This window comes from Hippocampus comes, unplaced genomic scaffold, assembly GCF_001891065.2.
Source record: "Hippocampus comes isolate QL1 unplaced genomic scaffold, H_comes_QL1_v1.1 scaffold327, whole genome shotgun sequence".
NCBI lineage: Eukaryota > Metazoa > Chordata > Actinopteri > Syngnathiformes > Syngnathidae > Hippocampus > Hippocampus comes.
Window position 1 is genome coordinate 1783616 of NW_017806221.1, and position 26320 is coordinate 1809935.

The 26320-nt window shown below is 42.0% G+C and overlaps 1 protein-coding gene across 1 annotated transcript in view; it reads left to right on the forward strand.

The window, feature by feature from the left end:
* The window catches only part of vps13b (vacuolar protein sorting 13 homolog B), a 343085-nt gene that overhangs the window by 177544 nt on the left and 139221 nt on the right, over nt 1–26320 (forward strand). Inside the window, exons 29-31 of the mRNA XM_019856211.1 lie at nt 1543–1812; nt 1900–2056; nt 2144–2255. Of these exons, the coding sequence (XP_019711770.1) occupies nt 1543–1812; nt 1900–2056; nt 2144–2255 (539 nt within the window). The remainder of the gene's footprint in view (nt 1–1542; nt 1813–1899; nt 2057–2143; nt 2256–26320) is intronic.

Here is a 26320-nt window from a genome sequence, read left to right on the forward strand (position 1 = left end):
ATAAGTATTATAACAGCCTTTGACACGAAGCTCGAAATTGTGCTCAGGTATGTATCCTGTTTCCACTGATTATCCTTGAGAGGTTCCTACAGCTTAATTGGAGTCCAAATGTGGGAAAATCACTTGATTGGACATGATTTGGAAAGGCACACACACACCTGTCTATTTTCAGGGTCCCGTAGGTGTGTGCGTGTTGGAGCACAAACCAAGCAAGAAGTTAAAGGAATTGTCTGGACTGAAACAGAATTGTCTCAAGGCACAAATCGGTGTCCAGAAAAAAAATGATGCTGCTTTGAATGTTCCAATGAACACAGTAGCCTCCATCATCTGTAAATGGAAGAAGTTCCAAAGCGGCAGGGCTCTTTCTAGATCTGGCCGCCCGTCTAAACTGAGCAATCATGGGAGAAGGGCCTTAGTCAGGGATGTGACCAAGAACCCGATAGTCAGTCTGTCAGAGCACCAGCCATCCTCTGTGGAGAGAGAGGGCACCTTTCCAGAAAGACAATCATCTCATCAGCACTTCACCACTCAGGCCTGTATGGAAGAGTGGCTGGATAAAATCCACTGCCAAGTAACAGACACATGGCAACCCAGCCAATTGAAGGACTCTCAGTCCAAGACAGAGGCAAGACTCCGGTTTGATGAGACAAAGATTGAACCCTATGGCACGAATGCCAACCATCTAGTTTGAGGGAAACGAAGCACCGCTCATCACCTGACCAACAGCATTCCTACAGTGAAGCCTGAATTTGACTGTGCCCTGACGCTCCTCATCCAACCTGGTGCAGCTTGAGAGGTGCTGCAAAGAATAGGCAAAACTGCCCAAAGATAGGTGTCCCAAGCTTGTGGCATCATATTCAAAGACTTGAGGCTGTAATTACTGTCATAAATGAATCAACAAAGTCGTGAGCAAAGGCTGTAAATACTTAAGCACATGGGATGTCTTCAATTTTATTTTTCATACATTTACTACGAAAAAAAATGAAAATAAATGCCCATTGTTATTCTGGGGTGCTGCATGTTGAATTTTGAGGGGGAAAAACATTTATTTTATTTTGGGATCTGGCTGTATAATTATGAAGTAAGAAGTGAATGCTGGATGCACTGGAGCATGATAGCCCAGGTTTCTATCCTAATAGGCAATTATTTATTTCTGAATCATCGTTTAGCGTCTAAAATATGAAATGTCCATTTTACATTTTTCAGTGTCCTGTACGTCTCATTATAAATGCACATTCTTTTTCAATTGAATCTTACCAAAGTATTTTATAAGATAAGATATCCTTTATTTTTGTCCCACACTGGGATTATTATTATTATTTTAGCCCATTAATCAATGTATTTAGTTGGACATAATTCCAGTCCTGTTGCAAACCAACGTATTTTATAAGATAAGATCAGATAAGATATATTTTATTTGTCCCACACTGGGATTATTATTATTATTTTAGCCCATTAATCAATGTATTTAGTTGGACATAATTCCAGTCCTGTTGCAGTAATTATGCTTTCCCCCCCCCCCGCTCCCTCAACACTGGCCAGACGGCAGCCAAGGTCTTGGAAGGCTCTCACCAGCAACATGGATTCTTATCCATTACCTACACACAGGCTGTCACCAAAAATGTTCGTCATAAACTCACCACGCGGCCTGAGAGGCCAGCACGCAGCGCTTCCACAGCTGGGCAGCGGATTCCCGCTGATCCACTGGCAGATGGTTCACCTCAGTACCTGAGAGAAATCCTTCTGACAGCTCAGCCGTTTGATGTTGTTCTGTTCTGTCCTTTGTTAACGACTGTAGTTGGAATATTTCAGGTAGGAAAAAGTTCAATGTTCATGTTAACGGATCTATTGTTTCTTCAAAATTGTGTTGAAAGTCTTTTGAATCGTCCCAATTGTTAGACGACAGTACCAAGACGCTACAAAGACCGTGGAAAGTCAGCAGGGCAGCCGATGAGGAGCCACACATTGACCTCTCGGTGTTTACCTCTCATCTACATCAACACCAATTTAATCAGGGTTTTCTGTCCTAGATCACCTGAAAAAACTACGACACCAGGTATGGAAGAGTCATTTGAAGACATTAAGTTTGGATACTTTATAAGACATATGCAGCGGTTACCGGTATTTGTTTTTTTTTCAACAGATCTCCATGCGGATAAAGAAGACACCTTGGTATTAAAGTTGGGTTCCCTTAGCATGGCTCCTCAGGCTGATAACCCGCTCTCTCGCACTGTGCTGCGCAAAGACCTCTACCAGTAAGATAAGCCGTTTTCCCTCTCACACAAAACTGTCTAAACTACTAATCTCAATTCCAATGAAGTTTGGATGTTGTAGAGAATGTAAAGCAGATCAGCTTAAAATTATTTCAAAATCCTTTTCCGTCTATATTCGGTTGAATACAAAGACAAGATATTTAATGTTGAGATTTAGGAACTATTTTTTTTTCTTTCAAACATTCACTCATTGTAAATTTTCCAAAGAAAACTGCGGTCGATGCATGTTTACCGCTCTGTTACATCACCTTTCCTTTTAACAACACAAACATTTGTTTGGGAATTGAGGACACTTTGATGAAGCTTTGTAGGTAGAATTTTCAATTCTCGAATGATGATCACCTTCTGTTGCTCAACAGCCTGTTGTCTGTGTCGTTGTGTATTGTCCTGTGCACCAAGCAATTTCATTGGGAGACAGGTCTGGACTGCTGGCAGGCCATTCTACGGTAGAATTTTCCATTCTTGAATGATGATCACCTTCTGTTGTGCAACAGCCTGTTGTCTGTGTCGTCGTGTATTGTCCTGTGCACCAAACAGTTTCATTGGGAGACAGATCTGGACTGCTGGCAGGTCATTCTAGTTGTCACTCTTTTACTCCAAAGCCACACTGTTGTAACACGTGCAGAATATGGCTTGGTTTTGTCTCGGTGAAATAAGTAAGGGTGTTCCAGAAAAATACCCTGCTTGGATAACAGTATAAGTTTCTCCAAAACCTGAAAGTGAATGGTGCCTTCACGGATGTGCAAGTTGCCCAACGGGGATTAACACAAGCCCATACCATAACAGATGCTGGCTTTTGAACTTTGAGCTGATAACAATCGGGGTGGTCCGTTTCCTATTTGGCATGAAGGACACGGTGATTTCCCAAAACAATTTAAAACGTGGACTTGTCAGACCACAGCAAATAGTTCCACTCTGTGTCAGTCCATCTCAGATAAACTCGGACCCAGAGAAGCATTCGGCGTTTCTGAGTGTTGTTGTTATCATCGCTTTCAATTTGCATGGTAGAACTTTAACTTTCGCTCGGACCCAGAGAAGCCTTCGGCGTTTCTGAGTGTTGTTGATATATCGCTTTCAATTTGCATGGTAGAACTTTAACTTTCATTTCTAGATGTAGCGAAGAACTGTGTGAACGATTTTTAATGCAGCGGATTTGAAGGTGATGGGCATTCACTGTTGGTTTTCGGCCTTGCCGCTTATGTGTAGGAATTCTCTTGATTTTCGGAATCTTTTGATGATATTATAGACCATAGACGATGAAATCTCTAACTTCCTTGCAATTGTGACAAACGTTATTCTTTAAACTGTTGTACTATTTCTCATGCTGATGTTCATCAAGTGGTGAAACTTGCCCCATCCTTTCTTGTGAACAACTGAGCCTTTCGGGGATCCTCCTTCGAACCAATCATGATAGACTGTTCCAAACAGATGTATTTTATGATTTCCTTAACTTCCACAGTCTTGTGTGGCCCCTGTCCCAAGCATTAAATTCAAAATGAAAGAATATATGCCAAAAATAATAACGTTCATCAGTTTGAACATTACATTTCTCGTCTTTTATAGTGTATACAATTGAATATAGGTTGAGAAGGATGTGTTAGTCATTGTAGTGTTTTATGTACATTTTACACAATGTTCCAACTTCATTGGAATTGGGGATCGTATTTCAGAAAAGTCTTCCATGAGCTGATTATTGATTTATTACAATGTACAGCAGAAAGTCTGATGTCATACTTTAATTAAAGTCCAAGAGACTGAGTGTGGCTGACAAAGAATATAACCTGTTGTTAGGCAGACATTTTTAGGGTACCGGACGATAAGTCATTTGCCTCGTGAGTGTTTCCCCCAGTTATGTTTCACAATACATCTAGTGGCTGCTCCACAAAACATTTCAGCTGCATCAGCAGTGACAACACACAATGAATGACATCTTTAGGGTCTACGGCGTCTGCCAGCTCAAACAAAAGACTCATATGGTTGAAAGCTGCTAGGCCGGGAAAATCTGAACTTCTAAAGGGAATATCTCGGCAGAAAACATATTTCCCTGCTATAGGCAGTGTTGAGTATCTGGATTGTGTCACAGCTGCCTGGAAACCACAGCCCCACATTGTGTCTGTGAAAAAGCATTTGTTTGAATGGGCAGATATGTTGCTGGCAAACATATGTAATGGGGGGCGGGGTGGGGGGGGATAAAAGTGATGCCTAATGCTTTGTGCAGCTGCAAGTAAGATGTGTGCTGACACACGACGTAATGTGGAGGGAAAAAAAAGGATGGATGACAACACTTGCTTCAGCCACCGGGAATGTCTTAAAAAGGGAAAATGCAAGCAGCAGGCAGGCAGAGCTGCAAGTAAGATGTGTGCTGACACACGACGTAATGTGGAGGGAAAAAAAAGGATGGATGACAACACTTGCTTCAGCCACCGGGAATGTCTTAAAAAGGGAAAATGCAAGCAGCAGGCAGGCAGCGATGGTCTTCGCTCAGGGGCATGCCCGCCAACCTGAAACAGATCTTGAGAAGAGCTTGCATGGGATTGATCAGTTACCATAGCTACTGTTTTTACTGCCTTTTGTGAAGTGCCTTCCCCCTTTTTTTTTTTTTTTTTTTTTTTTAATTGTGCTTATTATTTTTTTGCTCAACTCATTTTCGGATGTTTTATGTTTGTTTATCATGGATGTTGGTGTGGCATATCCTTTGGTTCCACAAAAATGTGTTGACCATGTTGTTATCTTGTCAGATGATGACTGATGATCTTATAAACAAGGAAGTAATCTGGTGAGGAGAAGAAACAAGTTCCTTACCCTGAAACAGCCTTGCAATTTCACCCTATATTGGCTTGAAAAGATCTCCTTCTGGTAGTTTGAGATTCTGTGGATGTGTTGCCACATCCCCACAAAGACAATGGTGGGCTCATACAAATCTCTAGCCTGACCTCTGTGCACACTATATCGACCAAAGTCTTTGATATGCAGTTTCGGTAAATGTATGACTGACTCAGCAACATCAATATTCATCTTTTGCCTATACTGTATCATGTGCGCCACATAGACATGTTTACACCCATTCTTCTCAATACTGTGACCAGTCAGTGTGCGTGTGCATGTGTACAAACAAACTACATTCGGAGTCACCACTTCCCTTTGGGTTTGGAACCCAGAAATTATGTCAAACTACTTTGCGTGAATATTTTTCTTGTCGTAACCAAGCTTTATCTTCTTCATTACCTTCCTTGGTCATATCAGTCCAATATGATTGTTGACGTTTCATGCGTGTGCTTTGTTTGTGCTGAATCATGCTATGTTTGATCCCCCAAGTCATGTAAAGTAAGTCACAGTCAATGGGCTGTGATCATGTAAACATGTGCGTGTTTACAAACTATAACCATATGTGGCTGCAAACGGCACAGTCTGTGCCAGTAGCCATTTGCTGTAGCTCCGTATAAAGCGCACCTCTAATTACATCCGTTGACAAAACTGAATGACTAATCCGAGGTACAGCTTTGGTATTATTGTCTCCTGCACGTGAAATTAGTTAGAATGTCTAACACGGGCTTTGATTTGAATGCCACCCTGAGAGACAAGAGGACGGCGAAGGCTAAGGGGAGAGCTGGTGTAAACATTCAAACAGAGCATATCTAGATGAAGGTCCACTAACTAATGCTATCTGGAACTTCCATTTCATCCCGAACATTATCAGCGCACTTCAGCTTCTCCAAAGAAGGCTAAATAAACCAGTGTCTCCAAGACTGCTGGCCCAAATTGGTGTTCACTCGGCGGTTCATTTGGTAGCAGTCTACAGTTTCATTTGATCATGTGATGTTGAATTTAGTTTCCATCGAAGAGGAGCTCCCCAGCGGCTTCTCTGCTAAGCAGGAATTATTACACAGGCCTCAAGGCTTCCCATTTTTTCTTCCCTCTCCATCTTGAGCTTACAAGGCCGCTGTCAATTTACACAGCTGAAATCATTTTCCTTTCTTGAAAAATTGTGTGCATGAGTGCTGGTCCGAAGAACGTCCAGCATGTGTTCAACCCTGACTTTCTTGTGGTTTGGACCCTTTCTAAAATCACGCAGATCTTTTACTCCCCACTTGCAGTATGTATATTTTTTTCTTCTCCAATCATTTTTTTCCGCATTGTGGAACACCCAATTGAAAGCTTCTTGTTGGGCTACAAGTTTGTTTGACAGGAGATTACAAGCACCCCGGAGATGGATGCACGATGTCACATGGTGTCACATGATGTGACATGTAGCATCACATGCAAGATGCACTGGGACTGGTTTTAAATCAGGTTTGTGCTCTCTTTTCTGGCCTGTGGTTATTGATCATTCAAAGTGGAATTTCTCATTCTTGACAACATTTGTACTGAGAAGCTGGATGGGTGACAATGTGTTTGACTTCATTAAAAAAAAAAAAAAAAAAACAGTTGTGAAGATAAATTAATCTGTTAGAAGCACAAACTGTCACCACAATATTTACTTCCTGAATGTGTCCGGGCAAAATTTTAAGTAACAGTTGAACATGTATTGTTACTCTTGTACGTCAGTGGAAAGACGTTTACCTTCTTGTATTGCGTGCCATAGAAAATATTGGTTTGCCAAGGAAAACCCAAGGTTTTCTAAAAACAAAAAAAAAAAATATGTTAGGGTGTACTCATTTATGTTGAGTCCTGGATTAGTGTATTTATTTGTGCTCACCATCCTGCACATTTCCCGACAACTCCAAAATGACACAGCTTGACATTCCATCACATACCCGTTACCTCATGGTCTGTCTGAGAGAGACCAAGGGAGCATCCCACAGTGCCTCAAAATATGTCTTTTGTTATTTTGTTTTGATTGGTGCTCATGTCTACGTTTCCATGGTAACACACCGAAGGCTGCTGTGAGCAGTAAGAGAGAGCAAAGCCAAAATTGTGTACTGTATCTATAAGATGGTATTTCAGTCTTCATTTTTGTCCTCTACTTTGACATATACATTTTGCACCTTTTTCTCTTCACTAAATGTTCCCATCAAATGTACTGAACGGACATTAAAATGAAGTCATAATTGCTCATTTCTCATTCGATTTTCTTGAGGTTTACTTTTTTTTCCCCCCTCGTTGCAATTGCATGTCATCTACCTATTTATATGTGAGTGTTGCCACATAGCCATTTCATAGCCCTCTTGTGCTCGGGACACATTCAGTAAGCATATCCAGGACATTTTGCTCTTTGTCACTTTTGTGAGATCACTTGCCATACTGAGTTCACAAAACAGGAAGCAGTGACAGATCCCATGTTTATTATTTCCATTATTTCTTAATTAAATGTTTTTGTTGTTGTCACTTACCATTGTTGATACTTCACACTTACTTGGATGTGATATGGGCATCAGTGCATGTGGGTCTTTATTGCATCAATGTAAACGCATTTGGAACAGTTATACCGCTTGCGATGTTCATGTAAATCGGAATAGGGCACTTGAAAGTGTTCAGACACATACCTGTTGTCCCCTCACCGAGTCAGAAAGATACATTATAATTATCTCAGTTTGTCCGGATGACAACTACAACTGTTGTTTACTTTTAGTTTTGATGGAATGACGTTCTTTTTGTTATGGCTCAGCTGCCCACGCCGTGTCCACACTCATCTTTCTTTTGCTCATAAAATCCAGAATTCCCAGAAAGTGATTCATTAGATGCTTCAGTGCACACTTGCTTCATCACTTTAGTCTGCTGCCAAATTTCCCCATTTGTTTACACCAGCAAGAAGTGTGTCAACTCCGCTACGCTGCTGCAGTGAAAAAGTACTCTTAGGCCACACACAGTGACAACCTGAACCAGCATGTATATACTTTGATTTTGGAGTTGTTTTGAAATATTTCTCAGTAAACAAGAAATCGAATGATTAAGATAAGCCCTTTCACATGTAGAGGTCTTTGTATTGACACAGTGCATGTACAATATGGTGTATGTATGGTCTACAGTATATCATGGTAGTCAACTAAAATTGAGCGAGGTCCATTCCAGAAGATTTCTTGACGCAAAGGTCCAGAAGGTCATAATATCAAACTATGTAGTGTGATATTTACCTTAATTTCTGGACTATAAGCCGCTCCGTGTTGCCCATACTTTGAACCCTGCGACTTTTTATGTGATGCGATTCATTGATTAATGTTTACTATGAGCTTCAAACTGTCAGTAGATTTACCCATAGTCTCGTCACATCTAACCAATGAAATTACTAAACATGTCACAGTGTGGCAACGAGACTGTCCAACTTCAACCTCATACTGAATAATCGCCAGCTATTTGCTGTTGCAGTGCGCACGCATGCGGGCACAGCGGGCTGACTGAGTTGTAGAGAGAAATGCGGAAGTCTGTATGCTTAGCGGTGCACGGCTGTTTATGGAGCAATTGAGAGCGAAAAGAAGAATCTTGAGTTTAGTTTAATGAGCATTGGGAATGAGTGCCATAAATACAGTCATCTCTGCAGAGCAACGCCCGTCTCTTTCGTGTTTCTTTGGCGACCGGCTACCACCATCGCTGGCAACAGACGACAGGAAAGCAAATATGTCCATGGAGCAACATCCCTTCACGGACTTAGAGCTGTGCATCCCGTATGTCTCGTGTGACAACAAGAGAAAGAGGTGCTGGGACGCTAATGTGTCACTAGCTGTGTTCGGAATTGTTTGGGGGAAATCCTGTGTTTGAGTTTAAGTTGAATCACACTAAAAATAAAGTCCCTCCCACCCCTGCACCCCCCAAAAAAATCTTGTTTTCTTGAACGAATGGTGCACATCTTCTAAAATCTGCCAAAGTGTGTAAATTTATAAGTCCAGCTGTGTGATGGTCTCTCATTTACAATTCTGAATGAAATTAAAGCTGCATTTTGAAATAACAGCAAAACCATGTTCAAACAAAGTGCTTAGCTTCAGAAAAATAAATAAAAGGTAATGTTTCAAGCAGCCCTTCAAATAGGTTCACCTGGGCAAGGAGCCTCGGGGATTTCAGGGCTGTGTGAGCTGGTTGGTGATCAAATGTGGGGATCTCCTTCAAATAGGTTCACCTGGGCATGGAGCCTCGGGGATTTTTTAGAGCTGTGTGAGCTGGTTGGTGATCAAATGTGGGGATCTTGGTTGGCTGTTCCACGGCTGCAGGAGCAGCCTCTTGGGAGATGGAATGTCACGTATCTGACAGGTAAAGTGCCTCAGCTGGTGTGCGAGGTTGTGAGTTTCTGAGGTCCTGTCTTAATATAGTCAGTCGTGCTGGAGAGCGCCTTCATTGTGGTCTCCCGCATTCTGCTGTGAGACTTCAAGGTCACATGGCCAATGACAGCGAGACCTCAAGTTACGATGACCCCCCCTGGTCTGAACTGGACTGGTGTTTTGGAATTGGAATTTTCCCATAATGAACACCATGCACGCTTAAGCGTCAGTGTCCAAGTGCACTTGGCACCAGGACACCCTTGACAGCAGTCCAATGTTGTACGGGTGGTTGTGTCAATGGACTCGGGGCCACAGGTCTTGGACACTCTGAAAGCTGTCAGCTCATCACCACCTGGTTGCGCGTTGGCTTCTATTGTGGAGAGGCTGCTGGTCACGCCTGACAGAACTAAATGTATTGTGAGCGCCAGCTGGGAACATCTGGGTGAGGCACTGCCATAAGAGGTCTTTAGTCCCACTCCTGCCTTAGAATTAAAATAATATAATCAGTCAGAGCAGCCTATGTTGAGGCAACTCAGCAGGCTTATGCTCTTTCCACACAGGCATCCAGGTAAATTGGCACATCTGGTACCTCAGTAAAGCCGCAATTTATTTGCGTGTCCCTTTCATGCAGTACTCATGGAAACCGGTACTTGCTTTGTGCAGAGTGCGTGTTCACACGAGCAATTTGATGCGGTGCAATGAGATAAGTTGCCAGGCTACATCAGGGCAACAAATGATTTGAAACAGGTCTGGGCAGTAAATCTTGGATGTTCAACTTCACAGTGTGGTTGCCGTCGGCAGCATTACACTACTGTCTTATCTTTGATAGAAAGTTATTGGTTTAACTTCGAATCCTCATCCAGCACCGGTACTGTACACACAGGAAAGCAAGCCGGGACGATGCAAAAGGGCCATGTGTAAGGGACTGTAGAGCGGGAGGAAGTAAAGACTCAACCCGTCATTATTGCAATGGCTTTGATCTTGGTTCTTACCTTTTTTATTTATTTACCTATCCCCCTCCCACCCATTTTAGTTGATCATTATCTGTTAGTCTTTCTTTCAAGAACTGTGGGTTTGATTGATGCATTTCAGAATTTGGCAGATGATCGAGCAAACATGTTATATAGTGTGCAAGCCGACCTCAATTAATGAAACAATGGCATAGAAGTGCCTCCAGAGAACTTTGTTTATGGAGCTAATTCTATGGGAGAAGAACAGAGGAAACCAGAAAAATGTTCGTGGTTTTGAACTTTGATCTGTGAACTACAGTAACCACTTGATTTAATCAAGACAACCCCTCAGAATGAGCCTATCATTCTTTTTAAGGGTGCATGTACTCCACACTGTCTAGACTGACCACTAGTCATTCCTCTTTCTGTCTACCTTGAGGCCCTAAAAGAGATTTGCTGATAGTAATAAAGCTTATTAAAATTGGCAATTCATTGCTATCAAATAAACTCAGACGTAGGGATCATAGTGTGTCGTGTCTTCATCATCTTTTCCTGTACCTCATTTAATTCCACTTCAACCTCATCCTGTTCCGCAGCTCTTCACATTGTTTTCGGCGAGCAGTCTGAATGCGAGCAGGGAGCTGTATACAGGGTCTTGTGTTGTGGTGTCTGCTGACTTCTGTGTATAGCTTGTGGTTCATTCCTTAAATATCTGCGGCCTCTCTGATGTTATTCTCAGGCTCTTTAGCTCGATGAGATGGTTGCAACGTAACACGTGTATTCCTCTGCTGGATCTTAGGCATCTGGAAGAAAAAAAAATCCCTTGCTAGGGTCCCACATTGAATTGTACAGCAATATTTGTTGAACGATTGTGAAGGATTCTGTGAAGAAAAAGGGAATGCTGGGATTTTGGAGCGCACCACAGGCAAATCAAACAAATACACCACAATAAACTAGTACATTTGTTTTCATTCTTTTTGGTAGGAGCTGTTGTTCTTGGAGCTTGGTCCATTGTTTTTCCCCACCCTGTGGTCTCTTAATTACCTTTGTGAGACTGAGTATGTACGGAATTTTCGACTGACCAAAGATTGATTCTTGTCATTCAGATGACACGCTGATAATCATGCTGGGAGGTCGCAGAAGTTTTCTCTAGATAATCATTCGACTAAAAGTGTTTTAAAACATCCAAAACTAGAATAATAGTTACCAACGCAACGCTTTGTCAAGGTTGAACTGTAACAAAATACAAACATTATACAGCCCCATATTTGTTTTTATCCGACCATATCGAGGTGAGCTACATTTTGTGTAATCAGCAGTGTGCTCTCGCAATAACAATACCAAAGGTCTAAATTATGAACTTAGACACAAAACACAGGGATTTCTGTCAGTCTTTTCATGAAAGAAAAACCCCGTAATGGTCATCAAAGTAACTTGAGGTGAGATACTTTTATTCATCCCGCGATGGGAAAATGTGCTAATTAAACTGAGAATTAGCCCTCGAAAACCAGACATCGTGTTTGAATTGTGATTTAATAGAATGAATAATAAATAAATGAATGGCCCCGCGAGCCTTGTGTGGATATATTTCATACCACATTGAACATGGACCACAGAAAGCAAAGGAAAGAGTTATGCCAAATTAGAAACACAATTATAGGTACACGTGTGAAAAGTAAAGGCCATACGATGGTCTCCAAGCAGCTTTGTGTTTCTGGAACTACAGTAACATATGTCATTAATAAGTCTAAGTTGTAGCTGTAGAGCAACCTTTGTAGATGTGTCCACAAGAGCAAAATGAATGTCAAATTGAAGAGATGGAAAGTACAAATGTTTATCAAACAGCCCAGGAACACCTCGAGAGAAGTTTAAGATGAACTCCAAGTTGCAGGTACATCAGTGTCAGATCACACCATCTCTCGCTGTTTTCGGCAAAACGGATATAAAGTGAAGTTCTTTCAGCAAAGTCTATACTTACAAGAAATGCCTATCCTTTTTTACATCTTTGGGTGCTGTGACTTTAAAAAAAAAAAACAGTCATCAGCAAACTTAAACTAAAATCAGCAAAAACGGATGCCACATCAATATGGCCATGTTTACAGCGAGTGCCAGTACAATCTCTGACCTACGGCTGCGACTACAGAAAACAGCCACCGCTGTACTCGGGGATTTCCAAGTCCCTACAACACAGCTCCTGAAGAAGCCACTTTCCAAACCTGACACAGCTGGAGCAGTTTACGAGGTTACAGTTTGCTTGCAAAAAATGGGGAGAAAAAAAACACTTGACAGGTTAAGAAGTCCCATTGACAGTACAGAAAATGTTTGCTATCCATGTCCACAGTAACAAATGATTGTAATTGCATGCTTACTCCTTAGAAAAAAAGAAAACAAATGTCATAGCCCAACAAATGAGAAATCCAATTAGATCCAAATGATAAATGGAGTGCACTATAATGCTTTATGTACAGTATAGGATCCCTAAAGTGCTTTACAAAAGCCTCAAATCGTCCTATTTGAACGATCTATCTTCCGGAGAGTACACTGGCACTTTTTGGCTGCTGCTTTTACCTCCAGACAAGTTTTTCTTTCACCGGTAGTTAAAAATGAAAAATGTAATCGAAGAACTGGAATTGGAATTGTAATTGTCCAAATTGAAACGTTGCTCTAAACTCTAATGTTCATACGTTTTTTTTTTCCCATTCCGTCACAGCAGAAGGAGGAGCCCCTCCTTTACTCTCTTAGGGTGTGGTGTCAATGAAGTAGTTTGTAGTATCTCACGTTCAAACTCCTCACATGAGGCGAAGTGTTTCACCGTCAATGTGAACATGGCATAATGGTGGAGTTTTACTCACCCGGCACAATATTTTGCTACTTGCATTTTGCCTAAAATACGGCTTTCCAACAGTCATTATTACGAGCTAGCCAAAGAGCGCAACATTGATTACTATAATTGTCAGCTCCATGTGTCATTCACAGCCTTTTTTTTCTTTCTTTTTTTTTTTTTTTGGTGTCCACGTCACTGTTACACAGTCTGGTGTCCTGCTATCCTTGTTTAGGGCATGCGCAAGCTGACAGACTTCATCTGTGAGCTTCCCGGAAACCGCTCTTGTGTTTTGGCATGCTGCTGTCAGTCAGGTTGGGGGTGCGTGTTGACAGATGTCAGTGGGTTGACCACTCAGCTGTATGACTCTCATAAAAGGGCCTGATCCAGGGCTTGGATGCTTGGCCACTGGACTGTGACCTCAGCGGCCTCGTCTGTAGTGTGCGTGTATCAACTTCATCCTGAAGCAGGATACGAGGCCCGAAGAATATACCCCATCACAAACTAGGAAGGCCAACTGCAAAATGTGATCCACACATTCTCCTGTCAGTGTGTGATGTGTGCACACGCAGCGGAAATAGTGTGTGCGTATTATTTTTGCGCTTGTGTGTCAGTGTGTGTTGTCAAACCCCAGCCTTGCATATTATGGTGTTTTTGTTCTTTTTCTTGCTGCGCATGACATGTTGATATTCTGGCATCCTGTGGTTGGTTTGAAGCTGTCAGGGAGCCTCTGACTGGTCAGCCACACAGCATGTCACACACCAGGTGGTCGGCAGTATGTCGTCGCTAATTTCTTTTTCGGAAGATTTACCTTGAATATCAGAAACTGAGCAATTCCTCAATATACTCTAAAAATATCAGTTGTTACCTGCCATCCACACAGCAGAGCATCACATCAAAGCAAAGACAATTGCGAAGCTGAAGCGGAGGGTGTTTGGGGGGGGCAAAAAGACCTAAACCTCAAAAAAAAAAAAAAAAAAAATAAGAAGGAATGTGCAGATGCTTTTAAATGCCCATGTGTGAATCCACAAGCGTAGCTCTGGGAAACCAATGAGAATCCAGTGGTAATTGTCTAATGCTTGTGTAATGAGAGGCATATTACAACCCCAGGAGGTCCAACCAAAGAACCAGAAGCTGTGCTCAGAACTTTTTTGTAGCTCCAAGTCCTCGAGGGGGGTGTTGGACATTTACACTATCCATGGCTCACTTCCTTTCTACAGTAGTATATTTGTCAGCAAGACTGTGGACGTCTGGCTGGAAAAATTAGTGTGTTGCACACAGCTTTGTTTAATTACATTTCGTTACAATTTCTAGCCAGATGCAACTCAAAGTCATTTACATGAATATACAGTAAAAATTCAAAGCAGAACTGTAACATATCATAATCAAATTATTATTATGATTATTGTCATTATTATTTTCATTTATGGGAGACATGCACACACATTAGTATCAAAGATATAAAAAAAAAAATTTTAAAAAAAGGTTCAACCAGAATTAGAAAATAAAATTAATTTCCAACGGTAGTGCAGAACATAAAAATGAACGAACATATGAAAGCAAGACTGGAGTACACTCCAACTAATACAGATCTCATAAAATATACAAAAATGGAACACAGACTCATAAAAGATACAGAAATTTAAAATCCTAAAAAAATAAACTTCAATGTAGGGTTCAATTTTTTCCAACAAAAAGGGACAATAAGGTAATTAAACTTACAATGTAAAGTTCATTATTTCATACGAGGGTGAGGAGATATGGCTGAAAAGTATATCAGGATTTCATCCATTCATCCATCCATTTTCTACCGGGTCACGGGGGCAACAGCTTCAGCAGGGAAGTCCAGACTTCCCTCTCCCCAGTTACTTGTTCCAGCCCGTGGCGTTCCCAGGCCGGCTGGGAGACATAGTCTCTCCCGCGTGGCCCGGGTCGTCGCCGGGGCCTCGTGCCGGTGGGACATGCACGCAATACCTGACCAGGGAGGCTTCCAGGAAGCATTCTAATCAGACGCCTGAGCCAACTCATCTGACTCCTCTCAACTCTGAGCCCCTCCCGGATGACCGAGCTTCCATCAGACGCCTGAGCCAACTCATCTGACTCCTCTCGACGTGGACAAGAAGCGGCTCAACTCTGAGCCCCTCCCGGATGACCGAGCTTCTCACCTTATCTCTAAGGGAGAGCCCGGACACCCTGTGGAGGAAACTCATATTGGCCGCTTGTATCCGGGATCTCGTTCTTTCAGTCACGACCCAAAGCTCGTGACCATAGGTGAGGGTAGGAACGTCGATCGACCGATAAATTGAGAGTTTCGCCTTTTGGCTCAGCTTCTTCTTCACCACGACAGACCCATACAAAGTCTGCATCACGGCAGACGCTGCACCAATCCGCCTGTCGATCTCCCGCTCCCTCCTGCCCTCACTCGTGAACAAAACCCCAAGATACTTAAACTCCTCCACTTGGAGCAAGATCTCCTCCTCGACCCGGAGAGGGCACTCCACCCTTGTCCGACTGGGGACCATTGTTTCAGATTTTCAGGTGCTTTTCATCCCAACCGCTTCACACTCAGCTGCGAAACGCTCCAGTTAGAGTTGGAGAATCCCGGCTTGAAGAAGCCCACAGCACCACATCATCTGCAAAAAGCAGAGATGCGATACCGAGGCCACCAAACCAGACCCCCTGTGCCAAGTTGACACAGGGCAGCTCTGGCAGAGTCTAACCCTCACTGGAAAGGAATCTGACTGTTTGCCGGCAATGCGAATCAAACTCTGACATCGGTGGTATAACGACCAAACAGCCCGTATCAGGGGGTTCGGTACCTCATACTCCCGAAGTACCCCAGTGGACTGGTTCTGCGAGCTCCCATCTACCCCCAAGGACCCTGCTAAGGGTGTAGACCTGGTCCACTGTTCCACGGCCTGGACGAAAATCACACTGCTCCTCCTGAATCGGAGACTCGACTTCCCGACGGACCCTCCTCTCCAGCGCGCCTGAATAGACCTTACCAGGGAGGCTGACAAAGCACGGCTCACAACTCCCCTTATGATGAGTAATATATATGGACCTTGGTTTCTCTTGCCCGGACGCGGGTCACCGAGGCCCCCCTCTCTGAGCCAGGCCTGGAGGTGGGGCTCGCTGGCGAGCGCATGGTGGTCGACCACCATGCCGCTACCTTCATTGATACTTTTGAGCAATTTTAAATTCATATTAATGATAATTAATTGAAAATTTGTTGCAGCTGTTGTGAAAGCGCTATATAAATAGAGATGTATTGAATGTGGAAACGCTGTGCGGACAGACCATGACGTCTGCTGTGAGATCTGACTTCAAAAATGTCATCAAAAGCATACCAGAGCATCTGCACTTTTTGGGGTTTTAATCAAAAGCGCTTTAAATGGTGGCAGGTGTGTACGGACTCCCATTTAACTTGGATTTAACGTGACTGGTTAATTCTGAAATGAGCCACATTCTCACTTATTACCACATTATCTGAGTTGTTTATTTTTACTTCCCCACTGGAAATGATTTCTTTTATTCCAGTTGACTTGTAAAGGTTAATGGCGGGAAAAAAAAAGTTTTGAAAATGATTTGTGACATTTTTTTTTACACCACAAAATCCTGGTAGTGTGTAGACGTTTGATATCCAGTGTGTGGCTCAACTGCTTTGATGCGTGCGTGCGTGTGTTGTAGATTTGAATTAACCACAGAGGGAAATGTGAAGCCACCACTTGGACAGCTCTACTGTGGTGGTCCTCTTTCTTCTCTCCATAGCATACCCGGCACACACACACACACACACACGACAGCAGCCCACCAGTCAGCACCCGAACCCCCTTAATTTATTACTGCCCAGCTCCAGTTTCACACATGTACCGGTAATCAGGGGAGGAATTATTAACCGAAGCAAAATGCTTGCTACATACAGTATATTCATGTTGTAATAAAATGTCAGATTGTTGGCTCAATTTTCCATCCGTCATCAGGAATGGTGAATGTACGGTTTCAAGTATCATGCTTTTCAATTTACTACTTTCAGCTCATCATTGCCTGGCATTGTTTTGTTTTGTTTTGTTTTTTTCCCCTATTCAGGTCTCTCCATATATGTGGGTGGTAGTGAGATCATTCATGTTATAAAGCGCTATTATATAGTTGGGATGCTTGGCTAGAAGTTTGAGAGCGAGAGATCGGGTGACGGTGATCAAGCCTTGGGCATCACCTGACCACGTACACAAACTGCAGACATGCTCCACATTTACAAATTAACAAATACACGTATTTTTAGAGTCTCCGAGCACCCCTGTCTTTTGAAAAATGTGTATTCAAGAAGTATCCACAAATAGTAATAATAGTTGGCATTGGAGTAGTAGCAGTGCCTGGAACAGGAATTGACATTTGCCTGTAGATCCGGTATACAATGCACAGCGTGTGTGTGTGTGTGTGTGTGTGTGTGTGTGTGTGTGTGTCCGCGTGTGTGTGTGTGCGTGTGTGTGCGCGCGCGAGTGCGTGCCTGCCTGTCTGTGAGCAAACGCGTTAGCTCTACATTCTGTAAAATCTAATTTTTAAATGACTAATTAGTTTGCCACATCCATGAAGTCGAGTTAAAATGTGACGAAGAGCACCCATTTTTGTGAGGATCTGCATCTGAATGCAAATGTGTCAAATCTCTCTTCATGTAAATGTAATATCATATTTACTCTGAACCTTGTTTTGGAACACACTTTATTATGGGAATTTTTAGCCTACTTGTACTGAGCAGTATTCTCCATATGGACACACAGACACTCTCTTAACATCTGGGAACACTTTTTCATGTAAAACCTGTCCAAGTGTTATTTTAAAATCCATACATCTTTTTTTTTTTGTCTTCATCTTCTTCGATTAATTTCTTTTATTCTCGATCCAACGCAAACAAGCCGAGTTCACCTTCAGATGCCTGCTTTGTATTACTCTATGTGGTGCCGTCATTATTATGTATCTTCTATGACCACCCCCTGTCCCCACTTCTCCGCAGGATGCTCTTGAACATTTTTTTACATGTTCTTAACCTCCCATTTTATTTGGACTCCTCTCTGCTGTCACTTTCTGGTCAGATCACAGGATGCTGTAGAACATTTCCTGCCACCATGGCTGCAGGAAAAAGGGGAAAAAAATGGCCCTGTTTGATGTGCCATCCCCTCTAATGCTTTGCACCTGGAATGTGCTCTACACACATTTTCTATTCAACAGAAGCACTTACATTACATCCTCCCTTCCTACCCGATCCCACAAAGTTGTCATCGCTCTAATGACAACCTTTTGCTGTGCAATATCCACTCATGTTTAATGCCATTTAAGATAAGGAGGTAAGATTAGTTTAAATTGTATCATATCACTGAGCTTTGAACCTTGACGTGACATGAACATGCAGTGTAATATTGTAATTATTTCAAGTTCTTATTTTTAATGTCATTTTTTGATTTTTCGAAATAAGAAGTGAAGCACAGGATTGTCAGTTTTATCATGACTAATATCTTACTGAATTATTGTCCGTATCAAACGTTCCCACTACATGCAACTATCTGGTTTGGGCAGAATTAAATGCTATTAGGGGGCAATTTGTTTTCACTTACACGTGTTTTACATTTTTGTTATTGATTTGGGATTTGACCATTTGAAGAAGCTGGAAGTTTTACTTTTTCGGGGCTTTGTCCTTTTTTGGCGGGGTGCAAAACTGCTGCATCAGTCATTTTCCAATTTGTACTGCTACATAAAGTCTGTCTTTCTTAGAAGGTTTGGACATTCCGAAATGCACAGCAACTCTAATTATAATAAAGATGCACCGGACTTGAGTCTCTTGATCTGTTTTCCTCAAAGGGGTACAGAAGGCAAATGGATGTCACTTAATATAAATTCACTCAAAGATCTACACAAATGCCAAATCCGCCTCCGAATTAGCAAGCCTACCTGTGCAGTGTTTTTCTGAGAAGAAATAATTAGCTGATGTCTGAAGCATGTGTGCCACATCTCCTTATAATTCTTTTTATTTTATTCACTTCTTTTTTAACATATATATATGAAGGACCTACTGTTTTAGCTGTCAAATTACATGTTTTTTCAGCTTGGCTGCTAAGCAGATTGAATACGTTTTACTCATCAAATATGGCAATTATTCCCATGAGTTTTGTCAGGGGAAAAAAAAAAATCTGCCTCTCTCCAAGGAAGGATATGGCCTTGCTATATAATCTTGCTGTTTTAAACCGTTTCAGAATTCAATAATTGTTGTAAACAATGTGTAATTTACTTCAAAGGGCTTTGCCAACGGCTCTCTCTTTGACAGATAAAAAAATGACCATCTTCAAAAATAGACTTAGCGGGCCTGTCTGGAATGTGAACCAGAATGAATCAAGAAAGTGGGCAAAAATGACATCCATGAAAGAGTTCCAAGGCAAACACGAGTGCAGACAATAAGAACACAAAGGGCTTGCTTTACATTTGCCATCCATAAAAAGTTTGGAGAAATATTCTCCCCACTGATAGGACAAAGGTTTTGGGGAAGCTTTCCAGCCTGATAGATCTGCCGCAAATGTAGCACAACATTTGTACATAAAACTACAACATGCCAAGAGACGACAAACATGGTGGTGGCATTATTATGGTCTGAAGCGCTCGTGTTGTCCAGCAGGACGACAACCCATAACATACTGGCAAGTCCACCTCCGAAAGGCCAAAAAATACACAAATAAAGGTTTTGAAGGGGCCAAGTCAATAATCTGGACTAAAATCCAATTTAGATGCCGTGCTATGACCGCACTGTAAATGGGCTGTTCAATCCTGAAAAATCTTCCGATATGACTGAGTTTTAACAAATTTGTGAATAAGAGTGGGCCAAAATGTGCGTGCTCTCCCCACAGACTCGGAACATTGTTTCACAGATTCCCACAATACATTAGATCCATGAAATACTGTTGGTCATCCTTTGGACCCATGAAAGACACTATCTGGTATACTATAAATCAAAATGAACATGAAGTTAGTACTGTATGTTGAATTTAGCTCAAAATGACTGTGTATGAGAAACCTCCCTGACCCCCACCAGATTCCCTACCACAGGCGAGTAGTCTATTCCATCCATGTGGAAAGATTAATTGATAAACTGACTCCGAATAAAATGTGTTATTATATTATTATGGGAGTGCTTGGCAGGAAACAAACATAGTTTCAAACCGGCGTCTGAAAAGTCAAGCACACCTCCAATTCTTAAGATCCAAACTCAGCCTGACATGTTTCGTAAAAGCATGAAGTATACACTAGCCAACTTTACAATGCAGTCTTAGATTTTGATTAGAATGAAACCGAATTACCAAACGGAATTCAATTGCTGCACATGAGCGCCTCAATCGCAATAAAAAGGAATTTCATTGGGAATCACAATCGGGGTATATTCCTTTTGCCAATCAGAACAAAACGACACATAAAACAGTTAATCGGAATAGCCAGTCTGCGTTCGGTCCCTGCATGCTTTTTCTAGACACAAATGCGTAGTGTTGTTCACGTCAACGCTCTTGAAAATGGCAGCCTCTTACCAGAACATGTCTGAGATCGGAGAACTTGTTTTCAGCAGCGTATTACCTGCTTTTATCAAACTGTTGCTTTAATCAAATTGACAAATGAACTCCATCTTGTTAAACCACGCAATGTTTTGTCGATCTGCGCGTGTCACGCGGCTGTCAGACTGTTCTGATTAATGTAGTGGCACGTGTCAAGGAAGCTGGGAATAGATCACCTCACATTAAGTTGACCAGAGATCTCCAGTTTGGATGATTTCAGACGGAATGACAAAATAGTTAAACTCTCCTATTGTGTTGATTACGCAATGTTTTGTCAATTTGCACATGTCACGCGGCTGTCAGACTATTCTGATTAATGTAGTGTCAAGTGTCAAGGACAGCTGGGAATAGATCACCTCACATTAAGTTGACCACAGATCTCCAGTTTGGATGATTTCAGACGGAATGACAAAATAGTTAAACTCTCCTATTGTGTTGAAAACAAAGGAAAGATTGAATTGCATTCCAACACAAACAGGAGGAAAACAAATAGACAATGTCCCTGGCCAGAATTGAACAAACTGAAAGTTAAACTTCAATTTTTGCACTTTTTTGGGGGGGGGGGGCAGTATGGCAATAGAAAAGTTGGATCACATGATCACATATGAGCTCTTGCACATTTTCGAACCCTTTATCTTCTCCCTGTAATCGTGGCCGAATGTCCAGATCAATCCACTTTGCGACTGAATTTGGTGTGTTTGTACAATGTTGATGTACTACTTTGTAGTTTTGGTCCTGAAACGAGTCATTTGATCGAATTTGGTTTGCTTGAGAGTCCTACGCAACCTTCTAGCGCTAGCTAGAATTCTAATGCTTTCTGCATTCGCTGCGACATGCTTTGCATTTGAACCTTACCAGTCACAGATCGAATAGTAGATGTCATTCCCACCTAGTTGATACAACTATAAACTAGCTACGTTGGTTGCGGCAACGTTCACATCAAAGGCAAGGAATGGGGATTGAAAATAGGTCAGAACTTGATCATTTTCACGAGATTTACTTTTTTGGCTAAACCTATGAAAGATTATCCCTAGTTTGTTCATTGTGATTATATGGTGTCCAAAATTACTCACCACATCATGCAGGCATCCTTCTTATTTATTTTTGTTTGTTTGTTTGGGATGTCCACAAGCGTGAAATGTGCTGACATTGCCCCCACAGAGCTCAAAGGCATGTCGTAGCTACCAATTTTTCATATTTATTAAACCGGACAGTTGCAGCGCTTCAGTGGGATGCAAACACAATTGCACAATTCGCAGAAAACCACACTTTTAACAAGTCTTTTTTCATTTTATTCTTTTCTTTTGCTTCTTTGTTCGTTTCTTAGTTCTCCTTAAAATAAATTTGCCTCCCAATCATTCACATTGTTTGAAATGCAAACTGCAATTAAAACGCGTCGCAAGTGTAAAAAATGTCCTAGTGTATTTGTAATGAATTAATTGCATTCATACATAGACACGCATGCATCAGTCTCCTGTTTTTTGTGACCAGCCGCTTCTTCCTTGACAATCGCTCAATGTTTTCGTGGTTTAATGAAAATCAATACAGTGCACTATATTGTATGTGGAGAATCAAAACCCAGTACAGCATTTCAGCATGTCGGTCGTTTTGTGGTACTCAACGTGTTGAGACATATTTTCCAAGGAGATGTTTAATTTCCAAACTGTACGACTTGAGGGTAACTTCTAAATATGATTTCCACAAAATACACAATGGCTGAGGTCAAAAGAAGGATGTGGTCGTTTCCCATGGATTCCCTGCCACTGGATGAGCCAGACAAGTGAAACGGGTCATCATGGAGAACACGTCTGCCAGTGTTTCGAGTAGCACATCCGACACCTATAGAACAGTATCACTTCCCCTGACGTGTTAATTACGAGGCTGCTGAATGAATTACGGTGTAAATAAAACAGCACGCAGTGATTTGGTGTTGTATATGGCAGTGTAAACAGAGGGCATTGTCTGGTTGCTATCACGTGTGATTTTCGCAAGGGCGGTATAAATTTCAATTTTGGACACAAGAGTTGATATGAGTCATGCTGAGCAAGATTGTCTTGACCATCTGCCAGTGTATCAATTCTAAATTACGGAGCAGGAAAGCGGCGCTTTCTCTCGATCATGTCAGCCTATTTAAGGGGAAAACACACTTGACTTAAAATCCCAACAATGAAGTCCCTTCCTTGTGCCAAGTGTGACACACATTGGAGTAGCTTGTTGTTTGCCTTTTTCAAAATGTTTTCTTTGTGGCTGGGGTTCATCCATGTTGAAGTCATCGCAAATTAATTAGGAGAAACAGTGACTGACGGGGTTTTATATTTTTGCTGACCATATATTCCACCACATCATTTTGCCCCCCTCATTCTGAGGCTCAGTAAGCATTGTAATTTAAGCGATTTCATTACCATAATCGGTGGATGCAGCTTAACAGCCATTTGATTAGTTGACTGCGGCCATAAATCCGCCGCTCACGACTTGCAGAATGTCTGGCTATTCGGAACAGACCCTTGTAGGCATGGAGGCAAATTAACCCAGTAAATAATTGCAACATTTATGAATCATACTGCTTATGAATTCCCCCTCAGTAGTTGCACTTGCCAAGTGGGAGTCAAAGCAAACTGATTGAGAAGCCACTGTGCAGTGTAATGCTTTCGCAGAGCTGTTGAATGCCAGTAAGGACTTGCTGGCTGCACTCGGAGCTGCAATGGAACAGCACCAGAACCTCAAATCATTGAAAACAAAAAACATGTCAGGTCAAACCTAATCCATTCCAGTTTTTTTTTAACCATTTTTACACTTGGCAAACAAATGTAAAAAGAAGTTAGTCGTGTAAATGGAAAACATACACTCTATCTTAACTGTGATACCAAATGACAACGACATTCAAAAGTATTGGGACACCCTACGCACTGATTATGAGTGTGAATCAGCTGACTTGATGCAACTTAAATGTTCTTGATACTCTCTCAACGTTTGTTTGATTCTTTAAATAAATAAATAAATAAAATACACCAGGACAACTTGTTACTCTCTCAACGTTTGTTTGATTCTTTTAAATAAATAAATAAATAAAATACACCAGGACAATGTATAAAACTCCCAGCACAAATTATTTGGTTGACTGAGGTATGCAGAGTCATTCACCCTCTCCCCCAATTTTCAGTCAAATTCAAAATTGTCTGACTTCTGGGGCCTTCGTTTTGGAACTTCCAATGTCCATGGAGCATTCTTCAAATGGAACATTTCGAGTTTACAATTTGCTTTGCTGAATTACTTGGGGAAAAGAACATGCTGAACTTTCAATTTTAGTCCAAAATCAGAGGACCTCGTGTCCCCTAAATACACACCCATTGACTCATAGTTTTGCCTTAGTGAAGAAGTGCAAGGAAACATGAACTGCAAGTGATTGTTGGGGAAACGGAGTGAAAAACAGGGTCCGCGATTGTGGGTTCAGATTGTGGCTTTCAGAGTGACAAGACCCAGAAGCTGGCAAGGCTTGGTATTGGTGCTTCCTGTACCACTGGCCGGGGGCCGCAGTTTGGGAAAGGAGTCTGGATGCAAGTGGCAAGAAACGTGCGCGTGCGTGTGCGCCCCGGTTGGAGCTCACTGCTCCCACACTCCAACCATCAGGCCGTGAGCCTCAACCAGATCCCGCTGTGGTTTACTTTACAACCTTGAACCACAGTTAGCCTTCAAAACCTCAGCATGGTAATCAACCCATCCCAGGATTCTACTTTTAACAAGCCCGTTTACTTTATTTACAATATGAATTGCTGTTCAATGTAATTTGCTGCAATATTCTCAAGGTATTCAACTTTATTGTTCTAGCTATTATTTCTCCGCTGTCATGCAAATATATAGTCCATGTCTGGATTTGATTTTTAAAGTCATTTTACTTGAATGTGCAGCAGCGGCGTTTGCCTGCTTGTGTCTCTTTGCTGTTTATCAGCATTCAAGGCATCAACTAATGCTACTCTGTGTCCAGAAGGTCCCTCCTTTAATTCTGTCACCACATGATCCCTAATCTGCAACCCCTCAATCACCAATACTCCCAGAAGTCTTCCCAATGAGGCAAATCAAGATTAATGTTCTGTCAGACGCATGCACAGACCCCAAGAATTGCAAAACATGGAAGGTAGGGCGTAACTATTTTACTATTTTTGCTTTCGCGTTTCTTTTTACAGATCTTGTGTTCAACGGGATTTGCACCATCAACATTTGTACCGCATGTTTCTGTAGTGAGGCATTGGTCAATTTCCAGGTTCGACATTCAGCGCATTGCCAGTGCTCAAACTGGTAGTATTTGACTTTCCTTTCGCGGTTCTTTTTACAGATCTTGTGTTCAACGGGATTCGCACCACGACATTTGTACTGCATGTTTCTGTAATAAGGCATTGGTCAATTTCCAGGTTCGACATTCAGCGTATTGCCAGTGCTCAAACTGGTAGTATTTGACTTTCCTGCCAAAATCATTTGGAACAAGCAGCCTCATGTGAACTCCAATTGGCTCCTCGGACTTAAGAAGAGTGCGTGCCTCAAGAAGGTGAACGGCTTCTTGAAATAATGACCATGAATCTCACGATACAGTGCACTTACAGCATTTACAGTGCTTTTTGATCATTTTCTTTCTGTTTGTAAATTACAGCATTTTGTCATGAAAAAGAAAAATCTGTTCTTTCCCAGCTCTTTAAATAAGGTTGGCTCACGAACAAGGGCGAGCCAAAGGTACCGTGTGCCCCCCACTCCTCAAGTACCCTCCCTCCCATCCTGCCTTTCTCATCTGGAAAAGGGTGTCAATTATGAGTTGTTGTTTTCATTTTCCTCATGATTTTCAACGTGGTAGTGTTGCGCAGATGTGTGATAAAAGCACGTGAGAATAAATGCCGTGTTCCACCTGCCTTGCTCTACGATTTAGGTCAAACGTGTGCACTTGGATAGTGAGAGAGCTGCGTTTTCCCAAGGCCTTCTCCCTTTCTCCTCTTGGCCATGCAGTGTGGTCCTCACATGACCAATCAAATATGTCAAACCACCAGTCCCCCTCCTTACCCCCTACCAAACGCACATGTACAACAAGGGATCTGGCTTCAATTATTATTGCACCCCAAGGGAAGCTCCCAAAATTCCTCTCCTTCTTATTTGTCAGAAATGAAGTTCTCTTGTTTCCTACGATTGGCTGGAATATGTCGTTTGATGTTAAATCACACAGGTTTCCGTTGGCTTCATAACCAAGATAAATGTTTATCATTTATATTTGTATCACCGGGAAGGGGCGGTGGAGACGGTGGGGCGGGGGTTGACGATGGCCCTGCAGCCCAACAATGTCGAAACTTGGCTACAGCTTGTCATTCTAATGTTGATTACGAGTAAGAGGCTTTGCTAAATGGGCTCAAGTGGAGAGATAATTTGGAAAGCAGATGAGGTGGAGCGTTTGTTTAATGTGAAAGATAGAGTTTGTGAAGATGGCAGAAAAGCGAGGTAGTGTTACCAAAGGGAGTTGGGGGTGGGT